The sequence below is a fragment of the Syngnathus typhle genome, linkage group LG2 (assembly GCF_033458585.1).
Source record: "Syngnathus typhle isolate RoL2023-S1 ecotype Sweden linkage group LG2, RoL_Styp_1.0, whole genome shotgun sequence".
Classification (NCBI taxonomy): Eukaryota; Metazoa; Chordata; class Actinopteri; order Syngnathiformes; family Syngnathidae; genus Syngnathus; species Syngnathus typhle.
The window spans coordinates 15890904-15914566 of record NC_083739.1 but is presented as its reverse complement, the minus strand read 5'-3'; the positions used below and the strand labels follow the sequence as shown (position 1 = coordinate 15914566).

The window sequence follows — 23663 nt, the reverse complement described above, 5'->3', positions numbered from 1 at the left end:
ACACATTGTACAATAATAGTCTTTGTTTTATCCCTTTCTAACATTTGGGATGTTTGAAATGCTCAAAGTAGTATTTCAATATACCTGCACAAGCTGTTAATGAGATCCAGTCAATTCTGACTTAAGAAAAAATAATATATAAATAATAAAGCTCAGTTGTGGTCGACACTATCAAAAAGGTGTTAATTTAGCACACACGCACACAACTGGCCTGAACGTTTTACAATCAATTGCTATTTAATATATAATGTTAACGTTTTAAATTTTCCCACGCTATGCTTATGTATTGAGATGCATGTAGAAATACTGTAAGAAATAAAAACGTAACAACCATAGTACATATAAGGCCACTAGATGGCGGCCTAAACTCAGACGTTTCGTTCATGTGTGTGCGCGTGCTTGCGCGCGCGCGAGGTGCGTGCGCGTGTGTGCGAGCGTGTATGTGTTTAAACTATTATTTCTTCATACCACCTTCAGTATCCTAATTTCAGTCAGCACAAAATTTCATACCATCATATCTATATTTTGGATTGCTAGATTTGATTACGTATTGATTGATTTACTTAGTATTGTCCACACTATAGCCGCCGCTGTCTGAAGTCTTGCTGTGGGCTCGTCTGGAGACGCTGGGGACCTCCACATCAAATATTTATCCCCTACAAACTCAAGGCTTAAATAATTCTCAAAGAAGTGCGCCCACAGCGAGCCCCTTTCATCCCAGGCAGACAGCATACCTGGACAATGGAAGCAAGGGAGCGTCAAGAAGTTGCGGGTGGGCGGGGCGTTGCCGTGGATACACGGACCAAAACATAGCAAGTGCTTTGCGTGAATTTACGTGGCAAAGGAAAGGCATCGACCCTAGAAAGAAAATACAATGTAGAAGACAGCAGTGATACCCCAATTAAGCATTTTTTGTCTGTCTGTCTGTCTGTCTAATTTGCTTTTTTCTGAATGTCCTCTTAATTGATTTCTTCTGTCCTTCCTTGATTCTTTTTAGTTCCCTTTCTAGGTTTATTTCTAAAATACACAATTTCATAATTTCATAGTAATTAATTGCCCACCTGACCAGTATAAATGAGCACCGGACCTTTTTTACAGGTATTAAAAAGAACAATTGGCTGAGTGTGATGCCACACGGTCAAGTGACACAAATACCTTAGTTTGACATGTTTTAACAATTTAATAAAAAAGGTTTGCTTTCCGTCCCTGACAGTCATTTCACATTCAGCACACGTGGATGATATATCTTTCCTATAAGAATATATCCTATATTCTTTCTGTAACCCCTGTGGATGTGACAGGGAATGACTTTGCCCCCTCTGGTGAGTTTGTGGCAGGTGGCGTGTCACATAACATGCCCGCCCTGTCCTGCCATGCCCCTGCAGATAAGAGCTCAGCGTGGAGAATCAGACAACGGCGAGCTGGAGGGAATGAGCCATGAAGGAAATGGGAGGTGATTATCTTTTATTGTCAGACGGGGGACTAAGTGTGCAAATGACGACTTGTAAGGGTGGGCATCTGGGGTGCTTAGAAGAGCAGCGTGTGATGCTCAAGCTGTCGCGGCATCCTGCTGATTGGCCTGCCGGTAATTAACATCTGCATATGCAAATGAGGGATTCAGTTTGGGAAATTTGCCAGGAGGATTGCTCACCTGCGCTCTGAAACCAGAAGCTCGTGGGTTTTGATGTGCACACACACAAGATTTGTGTTTCCAGACCTTTATTGAGCTCAGGCTTTTGTTTAACATTTGAATAATCTCCTGACACGCCAATAAAGAAAAATGTTGCAAAAAGTGTTACTCTTGATATCAACATTATTCATGCTAAACAAATAACGTGTTCAGGATTAATTAAGCAAAGATGGATACATTTTGTAGGCGGCACGGTGGACACTGGTTAGCACATCTGACTCACAGGTCAGAGGGTGTGTGTTCAATACCACATCTGGCTCTCCCCGTGTGGAGTTTGCATGTTCTCCCGATGCACTCCGGTTTCCTCCCACATTCCCAGAACAGGCTGATTAAGCACTCCTGAGTGCGGATGTTTGTCTCTGTGTGCCCTGTGATTGGCTGGCAACCGATTCAGGATGACCCCCGCCTACTGCCAGATGACTGCTGGGATAGGCTCCGGCATGCCCGCGACCCCCGTGAGAACAAGCGGTACAGATAATGGATGGATGGATAACTTATCAATGTAAACATCTATCAGTTTCTGTATCAAAAGTGACGTTAAAATATCAAATGTACTTAAGTTTTGGAAGTGAAAGTATCTTTAAAAAGTGAGTGTTTAGAAATGTGATTTTTTTTGAGGGGAGACTTTTTCTTAGATTTATTTCATTTCAGTGGTGTTCAGTAGGTGTTTGCTAATGACCAAAGTTACCCAGCACACGTTCACCCGGCCATCTTGCTGGCCATATGCCGAAACCAACCCATCATAATCAAAAAATGTTAACATTTTGACTAGGATTAATGAAAACTAATTTAACATATGCTTTTTCAGAAAACATGGAGAATTTTTGAGAAGTGGCCATGAGAGAAACTTCATTCAGTATTTCTGTTAACACCCGTGGTTGTGTCACGTGATTCTCATTACCACTACAACAAAGTTCTCCATTGTAGTTGTTTTGGTCGTTTTCTGCTTCTGGCAGGCGGTGTTGTGTGAGCAGCAGAGTCAGCGGCAGGTACTTTCATCTTGTCAGCGCTCTGCATGGGTAATTTGCATGCCTCGCTCTGGACGGACAGAGCCACTCGTGCGCTTTGTGTTTTGTGTCCAAATGGCAAAGACTGATTCATAACAAGTAACTAAAATGATTAAGGGAAGTGTGATGGAGTAAAATTGGCCTCCACAATGTACTGTAGCAGAAATGCAAATTCACAAAAAAGCACAGATAAGTATTTGACTCTGTTACAAGACTAAATAGAACTGTACTTCTTCAACCACCCAACTCTCTGTCTTAAGTTAGGTGACAGGAACACTAGGAGTCCATCAGTCAATCTGACTCATTTGCATAACAGGTCGTCGGAACGAGTCCGAGCGAGCAAGCGAGACGGCGATTGTCACGCTTGCCCGCTGAAAGGTCAGTGGAGCTCAGCAGAGCACAAATCGCTGTCAGCAAATGTCAGAGGAAAAGTTTCTGTCCGCTTGTATGCATTATGGAAACATTTAATGAATGCCGCCAGCACCGTTTACTGTCACAAGATTTTGTGATGTTGCTGCTTACGTCAGCGGCTCCAAGTTGTTACCAAGGAGAGAAAGCAGACTTCTATTCAAAGCAGAGAGACTCCAACACTTGTAGGAATTAAGGAAGTTTATTGATTTTAGTTTGGTTTACTTCTTTTTTTCACTTGCAAAACAAATCACTATAGCATATATGTAAATACAAATATTTGTCTTTATGGAGCATGCAATTGATTGAGAACCAGTCCTGGGTGTTCCGTACTTCTCACTCACAGTGAACTGGGATACTGGTAATGAGGATAAGCGCTGGAGAAATTGGATAGATGGAAATCAAACTTGGTGTTCCCACCAAGCCAACATAATTAATTTGAAATTTGCTCCGTAATCCAGCCTGAGTATCCAACCAAGAATAAATGGGAACAGGAATGTCATCCTTATGCAAGTGACTGCTTGTAAAGGCATTACAGGGTGTTAAATCCCCCATGGATTTCAAATGGTCTCAGTGGTACAGGATTAGAAGCAAAAGGGGATTAGACCCCCCACCTCCTCTTGTGGAAATATAAGAGAGGCGGGAGAAAAGAAATCAAGATATACTAGAATACATAGGGTTGGCAAGCTACATGTCTGGTATTTTATTAGGTAGATTCCCATCTATGTCTGTCTATACATATGTACGTATGTCTATACATGTATGTATGTATGTATGTATGTATGTATGTATGTATGTATGTATGTATGTATGTATGTATGTATGTACGTATGTCTATACATGTATGTATGTATGTATGTATGTATGTATGTATGTATGTACGTACGTATGTATGTATGTCTATACATGTATGTATGTCTATACATGTATGTATGTATGTATGTATGTATGTATGTATGTATGTATGTATGTATGTATGTATGTATGTATGTATGTATGTATGTATGTATGTATGTATGTATGTATGTATGTATGTATGTATGTATGTATGTATGTATGTCAAAGTCTGCTTTATTCTCAATTTCTTCACATGCCAAGACACACAAAGAAATCGAAATTACGTTCCCACGGTGACAAGACATAGTACACAATATACATACAAGGAAACAACACAAAAAAATAAAAACAAGAAGGCACAAACAATGAATAAATAAGAGTGATGAATAAATAATAAATAAACAAATAACATAAGTGTGCATACAGCAGACAGTCAGAATAAAGCGCAAAAGCACAGGACGCTACGCAGAAGGGGGGAGAGAGTTCAGCCTAACAGCCTGGAGTATGAAGCCGTTGGTGAGTCTGGTGGTGCGGGAGCGCAGGCTCCTGTACCTCTTCCCAGAGGGCAGAAGATCAAACAAAGAGTGAGCGGGGTGACTCACATCACTCACAATCGTGGTCGCCTTGCGGGTGAGATTGGAGCTGTAAATGCCCTTCAGGGAGGGGAGTGAAGCACCAATAATCCTACCAGCCGTTTTCACTATGCGCTGCAGGGCCTTCATGTTGTATTCAGTGCAGCTACCACCCCAAACAGCGATACAGCTGGAGAGGACGCTCTCAATGGTGCCACGGTAGAATGTAGTCATGACGGCCAGAGGAGCACTTGCTCGCCTGAGTTTCCGCAGGAAGTACAGGCGGCGCTGAGCTTTCTTCACCAGTGATGCGGTGTTGGTGGACCAGGAGAGATCCTCACTGATGTGCACCCCCAGGAACCAGGTGCGGCTCACTCTCTCCACCACAGCACGGCCGATGATCAGCGGCAGGTGTTGGGTGTGACCCTTCCGGAAGTCGAAAACAACCTCCTTGGTCTTGTTGACGTTCAGCAGGAGGTTATTGTCCCTGCACCACGTGGTCAGAAGGTCAACCTCCAACCTGTATTGAGTCTCGTCGCCCATGGTGATGAGACCCACCAGAGTCGTGTCGTCAGCAAATTTCACTATGCGGTTGTTGCTGTAGGTTGTAGTGCAGTCATGCGTCAGCAGGGTGAAGAGCAGCGGACTGAGCACGCAGCCTTGGGGGGCCCCCGTGTTCAGCGGGATGCTGGCGGAGATATTGTCGCCAACACGTACCACCTGAGGTCTCTGACAGAGGAAGTCCAATAGCCAGTTGCAGAGGTAGGTACTGAGGCCCAGCTTGTCGAGTTTGCAGATGAGTCGTTGTGGCACAATAAGGCAGAACTGAAGTCCGCAAACAGCAATCTCACATACGAGTCCCTTCTCTCCAGGTGGGTGAGGGCCGAGTGGAGGGCAGAGCAGATGGCATTCTCAGAGGACCGTTTGGCTCGGTACGCAAACTGGAAGGGGTCTATGGAGGGGGGGGAGAATGGATCTGATGTGCTCCATGACAAGCCGCTCAAAGCACTTCATGATGATGGGCGTCAGTGCCACGGGGTGGTAGTCATTGAAGCAGGACGGAGCAGGTTTCTTCGGCACAGGTACGATGGTGGCAGCCTTGAAACACGAAGGGACGATGGCCTGATGCAGGGAAATGTTAAAGATGTCCGTCAAGACACCCGTCAGCTGTATGTATGTATGTATGTATTTTATTAGTTGTATTTTCAATTATTGTATTTTAAATATTAAGGATGGCATTCAAATTTTACTTGGGGGTCAAAGTACAAACTACATTCTGGTGCCTTTTCAGGAACAACAACCAAATAATGAACTTGGCCATTACCAGTGCTGTTTCCTGTCTTAGACTGAATGGTGCCCAAGCATTGCATGTAAGCCAATTAGTTTAATAAATAAATAAATAAATAAATAAATAAATAAATAAATAAATAAATAAATAAATAAATAAATAAATAAATAAATAAATAAATAAATAAATAAATAAATAAATAAATAAATAAATAAACAGCTGTGAGATAAATAAGCAAATAAAACAAAAGATGCACTTTTTAACCAGCAAAGTTTATTCATATATAACAATGGTATAAAGTGAATCCTTGGCTTGCAAAATAGGTGTGCTTCATATTTACAATAGGTACACAATAATATATTAGAATAAAACCAAACAAAGCACGTTAAACAAAACAAGAGAACAACTGTTTTTAAATACCTTAATTTTCTTACAATTTTCACAAGAACTTTATAAAATAACAAGGACCGACAGCCATTATTATCATTGCCAGTAATTAGTATTGTACAGAACTCCAGTGTCTACAAATATGTTTTTTTTCTGTACAAGATGTGTCAAATGAAAGGGTAATTCTTCTTTACTTGGGAGTACTACGTTAATCCCTCTCTCCATAAACTGCAGAGGAAATGTGTTTTTAGGTGGACGGAATGACAGGAGCTAGCCAAAAGCATAACATCAGCCCTTCTACAAATCCAGAAAAGAACAAAAGAAAGTGCAAAGCATGTATTTTTCTGTTAGCAAACAGCTCCAGGTGGAGTTGTGAAGCGACAATCCAGATCTCACGTGAGCACCCAAAAGGGAAGAATAAAACAAACAAGCTTTTCTCAGCTTTTCAGTGTAGCGTGGATCGAATTTGAACGAGGAAACAAGCTATCATTCTGAGCAAAGAAGTGCATTTAACTGGATTTTTTATTTTTTTATTTTGTGTGTTTTCAGGAGGCGCAGATGGGGCAGCGATCCAAACTAAACGTATAATTAAAACACTTGCAGCCAACTATCTCAGGAGGATGAGGCCTCGCATTCAGACCAACATTTCATCCCTTGGAACATGAGAAGGCAATTAGGTTTCAAATGATAAAAAGCATTACACCGTACAAGTAGGTATGAGGAGGATATGAATCGTCTATGCTGAGTTTGAGAAGACTTTGATCAAACAAAAGTATTGTGGGTACGTGCTATGAATGGGCACATTTCTGCATGTAGAAGCCAATTTCAAAGGTCATGCAATTAGCAGTATGAAAGTGGTGCATTTAAAAAACAAAATAGAAAAATCTTTGGAAATGGATAACTTTACTGAGCGATACTGTTTTTCTTATGGATAAATGATATTTTTACTGCTCCTATATACAGTTTGGTCTGTGTAGGGCCTGCCCACCATTCAACCAACCGAGTAAATTTCCAATTTATGAAACTGTTTCAATGAGCTAATGTTTTTCATTTCTGCCCTGCTGTTATACAACAATGGTCTATTTCCATAATAAGCGCCTCCTGACTTAGCTAGGTGCAAAGCTAGTTGCAAAGCCGCTGGTTGCCATGGTAACAGAAGTTCTACTCAGCATTGTAGGCGACTGGCAGGCTGGGTAACCTTTGGATAATTTAAATGGAATAAAACTGCCTTTTGGCTTGGCTTCCCTTTTAAGACACTCATTTATGCAAATATATGCAGTATTGTTGATAGATTAAGCGCATTTGATCCGGTACACTTTTTGCAATATTAGTGATGGTAGTGCTACAGTTTTACTGCAATATAAGAGTTAGCGTAGGCTTTTCTTCATAGTACAGCAGAGAATGTAGCGAAAAGACATTAAAAAGACTTGCAAGAAAAAGTGTGACGAAAAAACAAAACAAAAATGTTAGCATGCAGGTTTTTGACATTTAGTCAGAAATTGACATCTAATAATTGGGAACATTTAATACCGTCAAGCCAAGAGGATAGAGTATTTACATTAGGGTGACTATTTATTCATGTACAAGGTTCCTTTTATTTTTACAAATAAATACATCCAAATAAATACAAAAATATATATGAAACCTAATCAGCTATGATGGATAGCTGGTAGTATGCCGGCAACATTATTCTCACGTCACCGTTTGTAATTATTTTGTGAACCTCAGTTTGCTGAATATATTTGCAATGGAAGTAAAGAAAGGAGTATTTGAACTGACGCAGCAGAGAAGCAATCTTGCCACGTTCCCTTGTGCGCCCCGAGTGGCGGGACAAGGCCACAGCCCCATAGTCATCACCTCGCCCAAAATTCCTTTCACCTGTTGGCTCTCCATTTCCGGCACAGCACCAGCAAGTCTGATCAAAGAACGGCTTCAAAGCAGGAGCGAGAATTTGAAGAGGGTGGGGGTGGGGGGGTTCTTCTCCTGCCCATCCATCCCCTCCTTCCCCATCATCATTCCCTGATGCCTCCCTTCAAACAACGAGCTGGGCAACGTCTGCCAGAGCTGGCCCATACTCTTCTTCACCTTTGCTTTGTAGAGGATTTATGATATGGAAAAAAAATGGAGCGGGAGGATATCTAAGGCCACCTTTCACCCGCAATGTGATGACGTGTCATGAGGAAACGCATGCCGCCATAACACCAGACTACTGTTGTCAAGCTTTAAATGTTTTTTTTCTCCTTGAATCTAAAATTAAATGCTTTAAATCAGTGATTGCAAACAACTGTGGAACATAAGGCTGCTGTGAGAGATGATCCGATGCGCCATGGGAAATTATCTAATTAATTGGTCACATAATTATTCTTTATTATTATAAATAATGCGAACTTCTATTAATTGTATCCATGTTCATCTATATCTATGCAACCAATGAACAGTGACAAGCAGAACAATTAAGTGCGCTTTCATGAGATAGCAGGAGTAGCCATTCATAAAATAGAATAATAGATTTGTGATTAACTAGACATGCCCAGATTTCACACTAAGGAACTAAATCTGTGAGTAAATTGAGACAAGATCATCGTTATTTCCGTGTGGGACGTGTGCCATAAATGTTCATTTTACTTTTGTAAAATATGTGCCTTGGCTCAATAAAGGTTGGCAAATTAATTTAGCCATTTAATTTGCAAGGTGAAACCTTTATGAATTGAACTTTTTCCAGGGGATTTTTTTCCAATGTTCTTTTTCCTATTTAAATATTGGCCACGATTGGATGGATTCCCACTGAATTAACTCTCAATTAAGTTGAGATAGAGCAGTTTGTGTGGTGCATGTGACAGCTTCATAAATATCTGGCCTATGTCCGGTTCCTATAGAATGGCTTGATGGCAAGGAAATGGACATTAGTTGACTTAGATGTACCAAGCCTGTTAAGCCATGAGCCAATCCTATTCAGTGGGGTCCAGAACATGGATCAAATTGTCAGTACAAGGCACGAATTGCCAGTCAAATGCAGTCAAGATCCAACTGAAGATCTGTTCTTCCGACACTCCAAGATAATGGGCTGTTCATGTAACCAGTTGCACAGACGACTCATCTTTGTCAAAGTGACTCGGATAAAGGTCTGTGCACAAATCGGTGGTGACTCGAATAAAGAAGCCAATTTTCCATTTAAAACTAACACTGAACCAGAATAGCTCTCCGCCTTCCAACCCTCTCGTTACCTTCATGCCCCCACTCCAGACCATAGGAAATGGCGGAACTTGTGACGAGGTTACTAACAGTGGGCAGTGCACTTGGTGTGTGAAAGCCTGCTGCGTTCAAATGAGCACTAAATCCAGCTGCTAAGAAGTAAGTCAATAAAGCCCAGCTAGGCAGTGTATCACTGTTTACTCGCTGTTGACCTCTCCTGCTGACCTTGCAGGGGAGATGAAATTAAAAAATACCTAGGTTATCTTAGCACTAGCTAGCAGCTGGTACGACATTGGTGGATATTCAGATTCAGAATTGGGCCAAAGGAAGACCCGGGATTCTGCTGTTGGCCATGCAGTGTAAGGCGAGTGATCTTGAGGTCACAGCAAGTTATTTTAAACAAAAATATAAACCTTTCTATTCGTTTAAGTGGCAACATTAGCGCATCAGAGATGTTTTAACATAATTAATATGAGGCTTGGGAAGGAATTTTGGACAACATATGGTGTAAATATGGCAGAATCGTTTTAGCAGAATGGAAACTCACTGTTGTCATGTGACTATCCGGAATAATTCAACAGAATGAGTCTGATGCTCCGATTTCATGATGATCTACTTTGTTTGATGTCTTGTTTCGTACCTTTAGCATGCCACATTACTCCTCTATCAAACCTCATCGGGCTTGAAGTTCCACTTGTAAAGCATTAACCGATTTTTGAGCAAGTCATTTGGCACTTGGTCAACTAAGACCCACACATCTTGGCTACTTGCTGCCAGTGCAAAGATGGCGGCGGCCAGCTCAATGTGTTGGCACTTGGATCGATTGCTTGAGCAGCTGACATATGTGATGTGGGACTGCATGGAAACAGAGCACGATATGAAAATAGGATGCAAAATGGAGGATTTTGGCTCGGTATGAGCAGTGATGCTTAAGGAACAACTGAAGGTTTGGGAAGCTGTTGGCTGGAAAGATTAAGAGCTCCGAAAATAAAACATCCATCAACCTCCAGAAAAAAAAAAATCTCTACATTCATCCACATTGGCCCTATCACACTGCTACATTTACAGATGGATGCCGCCTGTACCCTTCCTCCCTTTGCTCTTGGTCCTGTACACCTTCTTAGTCACGTCTCTTGCATCCGGAGAAGAGTGTGAGACCAACTCCGAAATTTAGGGGAGCCTCGGTGGTGATTCGAATGGTAACTGATCATATTTAAAAGTCCGAGTATAAAAATAAAATCTGAATGCAGCAGTTCAGCATGAGCTCTCGACCACTTTTCTCCTGCACACTCAACCGCACACTTAAACAAACAAACACACACACACGCACACAAGTTCCATTGGGACAATGTCCCGGGAGACGACACCAATAAATAAATAAGTCCTGTTGTGGCCTTCTTTGCTGACATCCCTTTCCAGGCTAGATCCTCAGAGTTCAAGGGCCATGTGCCATGAAGGACGGAGTCCGGGACACAAACTAAAGCAAGCGTACGTCCGTATTGCACGAGTGGTCGAGACGACATCGGTCCTCAGTCTACCCTCAGCTCTCGAGGGACATGGCGGCGATGAGCTGCTCTACCTTGTAGGCCAACCTCTGCTTCCTGGCGTGGTCGTCCTGTTCCAATGCTGCCGTGATCTGTCCAGAAACGAAAAGGAAACATACCCAGGTCAGAAGAATTGTCACAAAATAAAAACACAGTTTTCCGCTATTCAGAAATGTAAGAAAAGAACCAATCAGGGTGATGGCAACATTCAGTGGAAAGGGTGGAAGAACAAAGCAGGGAGGAGTGAGGAGTGATCATTTTATTCATACATAGATACGGTATAGTAAATACTCAAAAGCTGAGTACTCATATTGGTATATTGGTCTGGAAAAAAGTAGCATTGGCCATGCCCAATATTGTCTCAATCTTGCAGTGAACTAACTATGTTTGAACGTGTTGCTCAGAAGCTGCAAAAGGCGCAATTAAGCGATTCATTGGGAGCAAAGGGGCAAGCCGACTAGATAATGGACGCAAAGAGAGGCGGCATATGAGAAAGGAGAGCGAGATAGAGCAGTGCGGAGTTCCAACGTAAAGGTCAGACTCCCAAAGGAGGGATTGACATTAGAGGCAGAGAACGTCCCCATAAATGCTCCTTTTCTCTTTCCTTCCTTTTATGCTACCTGTCATCTCATGTACGTGTGTGTCTGTGTGTGTGTGTGCATCCTGCTTTGTATCCACATTATGTTGTGGAGTTGTTAATCCGCAAAGGCACATTGAGTCACAGAGACACAGATAATTCATCTCCAAACTGTGATGTTTCTTCCTTGAGATTTTTGAAAAATGTTGTAAACTTAATTTCCATTTAGCATGGACCAATGAAAAGAATTGAAAATGTTGTAATAAGCTTGCTAAGCCGCTTCATAAGGAAACTTTAACCCATTAACACCACCTTTTGAATATTTTTTTGATAACTCTGATGGAGAACTGTTATAAACCTACGTGTACTGTGCACTTACCTCCTCGCTGTACTTGCTGATATAAGAGTAGATCTCATTCAAGGCGCTCAGCATGTTGAACTCGCTGGAGTGCAGCCTGGCCTGTTCCGCCAAGTAGGCGTTCATGTCTTGGTCGCTGATGGCTGGCAGCCGGTTGATGTCGGCGTAGTACCTGCGGGACGCCATTTATCATCACTCGGGACTAACAATGTGAACTGTAAATGATCTTTTAAGGTGACACTTTCAGAGGCGTTAACATGAAAGAGTGCATTTCATGTGTGGTCACGCACGATGACAGACTGGGCGACGTGCAGGCCAACAAAGACAAGCAAGGTTCGATGTAACCAAGAAGCCTTTAACTAACTTACCTCTCTACCCAGCACTTGTAATTGGGGATATCTTTTGCGTAGAGCAGCTTATTGGAAGGGGAGTCTTTGCCCAGGCGGTGCTCAGAAGTGGAGCAAGAATCCATAAATGTCTGAGCGACCACGGACAGGCAGGCGTCCGTGATGCTGCTCTTATGGATGTCAAACACAAACTGCGGGTTCTTGATCACGTTCACCCAGAAACGCAGCGGAAGGCTGCAGGACGGAGACAAAGGGAATGGGTAAGGGCGACGGCTGCTCTTTGCCCGTGATCTCATTTCAGAATACAGAAGATGAGTTTTGCTGTCCGTAATCGGCTCTTACCAGTTGCTCTTCCACGTGTGGCGTACATCCGTGTCATATATGCCGTGCTTGTCAGCCTGCTCGTCCAGGAAGTCGAACATGTACTTGATGGCCAGCGGCAACGTGCTACCTCGGTGAACCGTACTGAACAATGTCTCAAACAGGTCGTCGACAAATTTTTGTAGCGTTCCCTGTGGGGAAGATTAGAGCGGAATGATGATTGATTGATTTAATGTTTCTTTGCATTCATTCAGTCAAAAGCAAAACTTGAGATACATTTCTACCATTTGCCTTTCATTTTAAAATTGTATCATCATCTTATCCTATTTTACTCTCGATGACACAAACACAAGGTAAAGACAAGGTTATAATATTTCCAGTGCCTACTTTGGTGGCGAGTAGCCTGGTCAAGTAGATTTCAGAAACCATCTTGCTCCCTCTGTCTCCTTCCTTTTGGTCTCCATGCTCATGGTTCTTCACCAAGTGCCACACCTTGACACCGCTTTCTAGATCCGGCGTGATCATGGGAGCGCGAGACCGGAGGCTGTCTGGACTGCCAGTGTAACGGAATGAAGAATCTGTTTGAAAGATTGGAACAAAATGGGTTTAACTGATCTCAAAACCAAATTGGTCTTCAAGACAGAGCAAGAGAACTGTACACTTTTGATCATCTTAGCACGTAGACATCACATCAGTGCTTCGCTGGTCACTAAAAATGCATGATTGCCGATAACGCTAATTCACCCTACGAGACATCTTCTAATATTTTGAGATATTATACATTTGAAGCCTATTCCCCATATAATGTGATGACTTGGCATGGAACTTGATTTCCTGGATGGCAGTATTCCCAACTTCTTTTATGGGTCACTACAGCGAGTTAGGACTCTTTGTATTGCTCAATTTATTTCACTACCTTCATGAGAGGAAACCACTCGAAGCCCTACATCACCTTTGCCCTTAAGGCTATGTTAAAAACTACAGAACAGATTTGCATTGGCCAAGGAATAAGCCATTGCGTAGAAATTTGCTTTGACTTTGTGCCATTTGAGTCACAATGGCATAAATAACAACTGAATCTGAAGAGCCTGATCGTTCATCCTGGGTTTGGCTCCATAAAACAGGAAGTACTCACTGACGATTAAATAATGCCAGATTCAGTGAGTGAACAATGTACAGATGGGCTCGTCTTAAAAACTCAGCCCATTACTGTACTTCCTTTCTTCCACAGTGGGAGAAGAAAATGATGTCACACTCGTATCATGGCATCGAAAAATGTTGCTAAGCACCCAAAGGCCCCATTGTCCCTCAGCACGTCAACTCGGTTCTCGCACTGCTGCCTCCTTGCTCCTTGGCGATAACACATCCCTTTCCCAGTCGCTAATTAGCAAGAGTCTCTCGGCACTGGGATCCCCAGAGATTTGGGATCTGAGCATCGCACGCAGCGAGGATCTCAGTGAGGATCTCTCTCACCTAGCTTCAAAGGCCCAGATGAGCTGCAAAGCCCGTTTTCGCGAGCCATACAGCCACACAAAGTGTTTAAATATGACCAGGCAACATCTCGCCCCCAAAGGGACCCAGCCTAGAATGATGCTCGTGGTGGGTTTGAAATCTTAATCCAGCTACACACCACTTCTTTTTTTATCCTCCATCTTTTCAAGGACATTCAGCCCGCTGAAACGTCTGTTTGTATTACAGCAGACTCACACCTGGATGGTTTGGAACTAAGTTTTGACAAATGAAAGAGGGCCGTGTTGGCATAAATCAAGTCAAGGCGCTGTGTGTCAAATGTAAATGCGTACAAATCCATCAAGGAGTGACAAGGTGTAGCTTTGTAGGCTGGTGATGGATGCGGGGGCCCGTCCAACAACAACAACAGAAGAAATGCAAGCAACTTGAGTGCGTTTGGTTAAATCAGTCCCAATAGCTGATTATGAAACATTTTAAGGCGAGACAATTTAAATTGCACAGAAATGTCACCGTCATACATGATGTCACATGAGACATCAACATTTCTCAAATGATGTAGTGCTGTGTTTTGAATAGGAAAATGTGGGTGCCAAGGGTGACAACAGGTAAGAAGGGCTCATCCGGAACGGATTGTAGCGATATCTAGCGAGACCATCATCTGGTCTGGTGACTCACCGTATCTACTGATGGACGAGCGCGATATGCTGGCTGAGTGCGGGATGTTGTACGACGATGTCTGTTTCGGCACCAAAGCCACCACACAACGGTCCGACACCTGCTTGGGCAAACACAAATGTCATCACATGCTCGACCCTTCATGTGGCTCAAAATTGCATAGTTGCATTCACTTGTACAGAAGTCTCCAATTTCAAATTCAATTAACATCGGCAGCTTGCCTTCAGTGTCAAGGAGAGCCTGTAAGGGGAGCCCATCATTTAATAATACCCTCAGATGTTTAATTCTGTAAAACTATACAAGTATAGAAGACGTAACATAAGGCTTGCATGAAGAATCAAAGATCATGTTTGTTCATTACTCTCGGGCAGTTTGTTGGCATTTGACATGACTGCAGCAATAAAGATGTGACGTAAGCTATGGAACTGATATATTACATCGCTCTGGGAGAAGTAAACTGACAAATAATCTTGTTTTTATTTTTCATCCTGGGAAGACTTAAGATATTTTGGCATCTTTTTCGAGGATTTCTTTGTTCATAGGTCTTAATGCCTTTCATAGGGCCAACAAATTGGCTTTGCATTTAGTTTCAAGGGACCCATATCCAATATTGCCGTGTTGGTTATTACTGAACCTCAGAAACATGCACACCAGCCCAAAACGGGGCAAACAGCTTCACAGTGGCAATCTAAGTGTTGAGAACAGCAAAAACAAACACTTGATGTATTTTGTAAACGCCTCTAAACTTTAGCTGCGCTCATGGTTTTTACAGTGGGGGGTGTTGTTGTTTGAGATAGGAAAATAAAATAGCCCACAATGACAGTATAAGCCTGTTTTGTGTCTTCTGCCTGGCTGGCACAAATCATGTTCATATGTGATTTTCAAACACATACTCACATGTCGATTTGGATCTGTTTCTATGTAATTCCATAGGTTTTTCTTCTCACTTGGCCACAAGAAAGGATATAATTGGATTTGAACAATGTAATGTTACAAAAATACTTATCCAAACCTATCAGCCAGATTGCAGAAATCCACAAACCTGTATCTGTTTCTCAGGAGGAATCCTTAACTTTCTTGAGGGGAAATGAAAACCTGCTCCCTTCACAACATACATGCCTTGACTTTTCAGTCTCTATCATTGCAAGTCCTTCTTATTTGTCTACCAGACCTCTTGCCTTCGCCTCCTTTCGTCCTGCGCTCTAATAAACCGACGGCATGGACCTCCCGTGCTATTATTCTAGTGATGAGTTCCCTGTGAGAGGTGTGAAATAGCTTCTATGTCGCCGTCCGCCGAGAGCGCTTGCTCCATCTTTGCCAATGCTTTCCTGACACAGAGGCAGCGGCAGCGGCAGAGATGGGTCCTTGTGATAGAGGAAATGATTGAAGGCGTGCACATTCGTCCCTCCAGGGGTATAATCCGGCGTGGGTGCGATAGCAGGCAGGTGCGACCGGGGGCTGTGGGGCCCGTCTGCGATAACACCTTCCATTAGACTGAGTGGCTAGCGCGGAGCTGTTGGTATTTATCTTTCATTCCCTAAGCAGACCCTCAACCCTGGACCAAACCTGTCCCTCATGGACGTGTACTTCTATAGGTCGGCAGCAACAGTTGGCACCTCCAGCCAATGTTAAGTGTATAACTAAAAAATTGTAGAGTAAATCAGTCCAACGAGTAAGGTTTGGTGCTTTAAACATTTTAAGGTTTTAACTACAAAGCAGAGGCTTTGTCATAAAATAAGAATACATTGGTTATATATTCTATTGTAGATTTCTTTTAATTTAATGATTGGACAAAAACAAAAGAAAATGGAGGAAGCAGGATTCTTAAGTTATTTGGAGGCAATCTTTGAGATTCAAGAAGTTATGTATGTGCTTTTTACAACAGTAATTTGTTTTTTTTTTAGTCCTTTAAAGGATAAAATGTATAGATTGCTAAATGATTGTTATTTAATTATTATTTTAAGTTGTAACACCATTTAGACTACATGCGCAATCTAAACAGATCTAAAGTGAAATCAGAGATGCTCCCCAGGCTAAAAAAGTTAGTGTGTGATACATCTGCCTCCAACAACTTTCTTATCTGCTTTACAGACAGTCGATACGCTGCTTTCATAAGTCCTTCATATTTCTCTAAAATAACTATTTGTCACACTTGATTTGTGCATTTGAAAGTTAAGATAGCTCAAACCCTCAGGCCTCAGCATTTCAGTGCTTTTCTTCCATATTTCTTTTCATTAAACAAATAACTTGATGTTTAATTGATATAGAGATTTGTTGGACTATGTTTTTTCAAAATAATGATCTCGTAGTGGGAAAATACACTCTCGTCTGTATGCTAAACTATATGAACCTCATATAAAATGAATGTAAATTAGACTGAATTGACAATTGTAAAATCCCACAAGCCACGACTGTTTGTCCATGAGCATGTGCAGTTCAATGCAGTTCAGTAAGATTTTGAGCTCAATGCAAATATATGCATTTATGCTTTTACTGTGGGTGTGAAGCATCTGGGAAGGTGTGCAAATCCAGGTTATGTAAACCAATAGCCAGCGGGAGGAAGGAGGTAGGGGGGCTTCCCGGGATGGTGCGATATGAATTTTAATACCTCAGTTTGGGGAGAAGGAGAGCGTTAGCAAATACTCAAAGTGGTACTCATTCTGTGTCCCCAAGTTGCTTTTAAAACGTACCTATGTTTTTAGCACTTTGCTTCATTATACTCCTCGCTAAAATCAGTCGAGCTGTCGCCATGCAGGGATGATACAAACGCATAGCAACCAGCACAGCATTAACGGCCGGTCCTTTCGAACCAATGGGGCGAACGCAATAAATAAAAGAAGAGCACAACACAGGGGCTATTATGCTGTGGAAACAATAAAGCTGTAGGGCTTCATCAAGGATTAAAGCTCTGCAGGGAACCATCCAGAGGGAGAAGGAAGAAAGCTCATTCAACACCACTGGTTTTAACGTGGGTGAAAAAAAAAAAAAAAAAACCATGCCAAATGGACACTAGACATTTCTCACGTCATGACCGTGTAATAATTACAACTACTGCTGCACATACGAGTCAATTTGGACACAATTCAAGAGTATTTGCGGAAAGGTTTGTCTTAAAAAAACATGTACGGGTGGATGTTGGAGTTACCGATGCCAATTCAGCTAAAGTCAGCTAAGGGACTTGTTTCCATGTGTGAAATGGCATTAAAGAACTGTATAGATGCATCTACTTGTGTCCTTTTTCAAATGTGGATGTTTTAGTGCAATGACCAGCGGAGAGCTGAAGGTTCTGCAAGAGAGAATATTGTGCTACGAGAGCTAGCACTGACCTGGTAGTGCAAGAGCGTGTTCAGTCGCTTCCAGTCACTTTCTATCTTGGTGGTGATATCTTCGTCTTGCAGCACCACGCGAGCCATCCGTCCCTGGCGCCACTCTGATGACACAACAGACACCATTTGCCTTCGAGTCAAGCATGTTTTCGTGTTGGTAATCACACAGAGAACAAGGCCGCACACTAAATTACGATAGGGATGATGCGTGGGAATCATACCAAGATCCATGTCGACTGCTCGCGGCCGCTGAGAGTAAGGCATGTTCTTGTAGACGGCATCCAGGATCTTCTCTTTTACTTGGGTGATGGTATCACAGTTCAGTACTTTTACCGGAATCTCTGGACTGTTCTCATTGTCCGGGTTCACACAGTTGAGGATCTGAATCAGGAGGTAAACATATTTAGATGGTAAAGTCCAGTTAAGGCAAAGTTCAGATGGTAAATTCAATTTGTTTTCTAAAAAAATATTTACAGTTAACAACCTTTAACAGTTTCCAGTAGAAAGAGTTGGCCTTTGCTATAGCATTTCATTATGTGGACTAAAAAGCCAAAATGGATTGGATAAAAAAAAAAAAAAAAAAAAATGTCTGTTCATCGGTGACATGGCCCACAGAGGCATAAAGAAGCACGCTACTTGTTTTGACCTACCAGTGTTTTGTACTCTATCTGCTGGCGGATCAGCTTGTCCTCACTCAGAGAGTAGCGCGCCTCGCCAGTGATGGCGTCTATGGGTCCTTTCTCCATCTGCTGCTTGATGGCGCAGAAGAGCATGAAGAGAGGTTCGCCGGCGCACTCCTGCAAATACACATATATGGTTCACTTGAAAGATCCTGGAAAAGGAATTCATTTCTACAGACATGATGTTACTAGATACATGATGAAAAAATGCAAAGACTGAGAAATGTCTAAATTGTGCAATTCACTATTTCATTTGTTTTAAAAGCAGATTTATTAGTTTACTTTTAAAAATGCTTCATTTTAGTTTATTATTAGTTTCAGTATTAGTTTTTCGTAAATACATGGTACAATTGTTCAGTGCAAAAAAGGCACTCAGTAATGTGTAATAGAGTAAACTACAATTTGGACATTTGAATTGTTGAAATATAGTCAAGGTTAAATAATAATGGCTTGACGACTGTGAATATTTTTTTAAACATTCAAGTTTAACATATTTGGCTTGTCTAATTTAGAAAACATTTCTTTTCACTTTACAGGGCCATCAAGTTAAATTAAAACAATTTCAACTGCAATGTTTACAAATAAATTACTTTTTTGTTACAGCTGCATTCACAGACTTGAAATTATTATTTATGAATGAACGTGTGATAGAACAATACAAACTTACAAAATGATCACAACGTTTTACCATTAAAATACCTTCATTCAAAATGTGAGCACTTCTGAAACCTCAGTTGTCAAATTGCACCCCATGATGAACAGAATGATCGATTTCTTCCAGCCAATTAAAAGGAAAAATTAAATCTAGCACTGTAAAAACTCATAACATTAAATATCTTATATGTATTATATAAAAATTACATAGGACCTGCAATGATATATTGTTGAATTTTATCAAAACAAATTGCATAAAATGTTAATAAAACATGATGTTAATTTAGCCCATGTGTGTGCGTGTGCGTGTGTGTGTGTGTGAGTGTCATCCAAACTGACCTTCAAGAACCTGTGCAGAAGGAAGGCGAACCAGTTAGTGAGCATCTTCTCTGCAACCGACTCCGTTCTGCAATGATAACAAATGGCACCAAAACAACAGAGCAGAGCTGGTCAGAACTTTTTCAAAAGAAAAGCGATCCATAATTCATGGTAAGGTAGTGCTGGAGCCTTAGGGCGGCTTCCTGTTGTTCCTTGTGAACTTCCTGCAAGTTCTGGGCATGTAGGGGCTGAAAGAAACCAGGGAGGGCATCAGCGTGTGTGTGTTTCTGTGTGTGTGTGTGTGTGTGAACATATGCATGGTTGAGCGCACTGAGGGATCACAGCTGTGACAAGCCTCAGCTGTTGAGGGGCAAGTGCAGTCACAGCCAGGTGACAGCTGACCGCTGCCAAAATGTTCTGTCATTTCCGCCCTCGTATTCGCGCAACTACCGTCCTTTCCCTCACGGCCCCCTGACACTCACCAAGCCCGCCCCCTCCGGGACACGGGCCTGTTGTTGTTTAATTGGGCGTGAAAATGGTAAAATGACCCTTTACACTGGTTTCTTCCAGACGTCACACTTATTTATGGGAATGGGAAAGGTGTGATTAGGCTCCTCTGTGAAAGATACAGCCAGCAGGTCTGCCTCGCAGCAAGGCTGTTGTGAATTCAGCAGATATTCTGGTTTATTGATAAGTCCCCAAAAAAATCATGTTGGGTTCATTGTAGATTCTAGTTTAAAACCCTACAGTAACATTTACCCAATGACTTAAACCCTACTCCGTCTAACACTAATCCCTAACCCCAAATGCTAGCCCCTAACCCTAAACATTAACACTACATTGAAACCCTAATCCTAATTTGGAAATTTAAACCTAGTTTTAAACCCTTTTAAGAAACCCAAACCCATGTTTAAACCCTTATTTCAAAACCCTAACCCTAGTTTGAAAACATGACTTTAGTTTGAAATCCTACTTAACAAGTAACACTAACCCTAGCCCCATATTCCTAACCTCTAACCCTTAGTTCCTAAAACTTAACCAAGTTTGAAACCTTCACCTTTATTTAAAACCCTACTTTGAAAGCCTAACCTTAGTTTAAAACCATAAACGTAGTTTTAAAACCTTGAACAAACTTTACTTTAAGACGCTACTTCAAGACCCTAACCCTTGGTTGAAAATCTGACATTTGTTTGAACCCCTACTACAATACTTAGCCAATATTCATATTTCTAACACCTAAATCAATCCTTGTAACCCTAACCCGAGGCCGAGCTCCAACCCCAAACCTAACCCAAACACGACCTTAACCCTTGTTTGAATTACATTGAATTAATCAAAAAAAACAATACTACTGGCTCGATTATTTTCTCGCCATATTTGGTTTGAATTTTTTCTCTTATTTCTCTCTCTTATTAAAACTAGTCTTTACCTTGCTAGTTTTAGATTTTCTTATGTCGATCTAATTCTATTTGTTTTTCCTAAAATTCCTCAAGAAATCTCCACCACCACCACCACCACCATGTCCCCTCACATCCCCTTGCCCACCCGCACTCCTCATATCCCCCTCTCATAGTCCCCTTGCTGACGAGCATGAGCCATGAACGTGCTGGATGTTAATGGAACCCATTAAGCATTTTAATAAGCTCAGCAAGTCCCAAAGACGGAAGTCAAATAAAGGCTTTTGCGCGGGGGCTTTGTCGACTCCTTAAGACTGTATCTTTACTTTTAAATGTCGGGGACGAGGGGGAAACTCACTTTGTTCTTCACCTTCTCCTCATCCTCTTTTTCCCATTAATTGACTTTCATTAAAGAACATCCGGATTTCATTATCCAACACAGCACTGAAGAGTTGTCTTGCACATTTTGCTGTCTCTCCTAATGGCAGCTCGGGTGCAGTGAGGTAATGGTTTTTTTTTACTCCCTCAGTGAAACTAATGAAACAATGCTCTTGCAATTAATAACATTGTACTCCTATGCTCTGCATGGGCGGGAAACCTCATTACAAAAATGCTGAGAAGAAAAAAGATGCAAGATTTAAAGGACTCTGGGTGATTGAAGCAGTGTTCTGTGATTCCATTAAAATAACATTATGCAGAGCAAAACTTCAAAATTACTCAGGGTGGAATTTTTTATCCCGGAATCTTCTTCCCATGGAACCATAGTAATAAGAGCAAAAATAATTCTGCTGGGGACATACTGGAAACTATTTTGCTAATTGTGCAAACAAAGTCATGCAAGTGGAAATTAAAGTGCTGCCCAACGTTTATGGATTTCACTTCTTAGCCCTCATACCTCAAGCACTTTGGATTGGGTACAATATAGGGCAGCCAAAAACCAAACTGTTTAATCACTTCAATCCTAACAACTATCCCAAAGCTGAAAATGCACGTCTGCAGTGACACCTGTATTAAAGCAGCGTGTAAACTCACCTATTCTATTAAAGAGCAGATAACACATGAGCAATTAAGCACTCACAAATGAGCATATACTATCAAGAGATAATCTTGTGTGCGTGAGCGGAATCTGCAACAAGGTGTGTTGATGTATAGAGAGGCAAGTGATTGTGTGGTATTATCGCTAATAGACAAAGGAAATCTTTCTTGTTTCGCACATCAAATGTCCGTTCAGGCTCAGTTGCCAAACGAATTGTTTGTCTTCCAAGAACAATTCCCTTCTTGCCAGGACTTTATTTTCCATCTCTGCAGCTGAATGTTTTTTTTGTCAAATCCTTTTTGGTATCAACATTTCTGTTTTTATTTTTATTTTTTTAAGGCTAAGCGTAACATGTGACCTGAATGCTGAGAGCACAGCTTTTCTTTAGTTCAGCTCCAATGTGTCCTGAGCCACACAGGAGGTGCTTCTGCTTGCATGTGTGTCTTAAAAATAATTCATAGACAATCGCGTTCTCCAATACTAAGCTAGTGAAATGCGCCGGACTGAAGTACACATCTAGTTACATCTCTCCAAACATCTGTGGAAGACACAGATAAACTATAAGCATAATTCAGTGTGCTGAGCTCAATTAAATTTGAGAATATAAAAACAGTACTTGCTTGCAAACATATCACATGATCAAACTCAGAAAACAGGTAAACTGTGATTGATGATTACATGAATTTATTTTTATTTTCTATCCCGTTTAAAATGTATCTCACAACAATACCAATATCATACATAAAGGTTTTATGGTGGTCCACAAACTATTTCACTAGTTTACTTAACTACTGCTCGGTGACGCACTGGGTAGCACATCCGCCTCACAGTTAGGAGGGTGCGGGTTCAATTCCACCTCCGGCCCTCCCTGTGTGGAGTTTGCATGTTCTCCCCGGGCCCGGGTGGGTTTTCTCCGGGCACTCCGGTTTCCTCCCACATCCCAAAAACATGCTTGGTAGGCCGATTGAAGACTCCAAATTGTCCCTAGGTGTGAGTGCGAGTGCAAATGGTTGTTTGTCTTTGTGTGTCCTGCGATTGGTTGGCAACCGGTTCAGGGTGTCCCCCGCCTACTGCTCGATGATGGCTGGGATAGGCTCCAGCACGCCCGCGACCCCCGTGGGGACTGAGCGGTTCAGAAAATGGATGGATGGATACCTTACTACAGAGGATATTATGAGCGGTGTCTATTCAAGGTGGTAGGTTTGATTGCATAGAAATACAGTATACTACTAAGAAGAATCTAGAAGAGTCACAATAGTGCAAGACGTACTGCGTATATTTTTCAAGAGCTATGTTTAAAAATTGCAACCTTAAATGGCTTCTTCTTTGCAAAACAAGACCCTTATTGATTTGGATTTCTAACAAAAAAAACAATTTATGTAGGTTAAAAGCAGCAAACAGTGTCACATCAACTAGCCACCATTGTATTATAGAAAAATGAAGGTAAGATGCTTGACAAAAACACAATCAAGGTCCATCACTGGATTTGAACTATTGCCGTATGAGTGTTTGAGCCAGTGGTGACGACGAGGACAAGCAGCGCTCAGCCATGTCTAATCGCTAATCCGCGGGAATCTTT

At 41.8% G+C, this 23663-nt stretch overlaps 1 protein-coding gene across 2 annotated transcripts in view; it reads right to left on the bottom strand.

Moving 5' to 3' along the window:
* Nucleotides 1-6055: 6055 nt before the first annotated feature.
* Nucleotides 6056-23663, bottom strand: part of plxna2 (plexin A2) — a 139694-nt gene continuing 122086 nt past the window's right edge. For both annotated transcript variants that reach the window (XM_061272117.1, XM_061272119.1), the window contains 10 exons: nucleotides 19673-19739; nucleotides 18650-18796; nucleotides 18221-18380; nucleotides 18000-18103; nucleotides 14674-14773; nucleotides 12916-13106; nucleotides 12550-12719; nucleotides 12229-12441; nucleotides 11882-12032; nucleotides 6056-11017 (listed from right to left, as the gene is read on the bottom strand). In XM_061272117.1, coding sequence (XP_061128101.1) covers nucleotides 10922-11017; nucleotides 11882-12032; nucleotides 12229-12441; nucleotides 12550-12719; nucleotides 12916-13106; nucleotides 14674-14773; nucleotides 18000-18103; nucleotides 18221-18380; nucleotides 18650-18796; nucleotides 19673-19739 — 1399 coding nt within the window. In that variant the 3' untranslated portion in view covers nucleotides 6056-10921. The remainder of the gene's footprint in view (nucleotides 11018-11881; nucleotides 12033-12228; nucleotides 12442-12549; nucleotides 12720-12915; nucleotides 13107-14673; nucleotides 14774-17999; nucleotides 18104-18220; nucleotides 18381-18649; nucleotides 18797-19672; nucleotides 19740-23663) is intronic.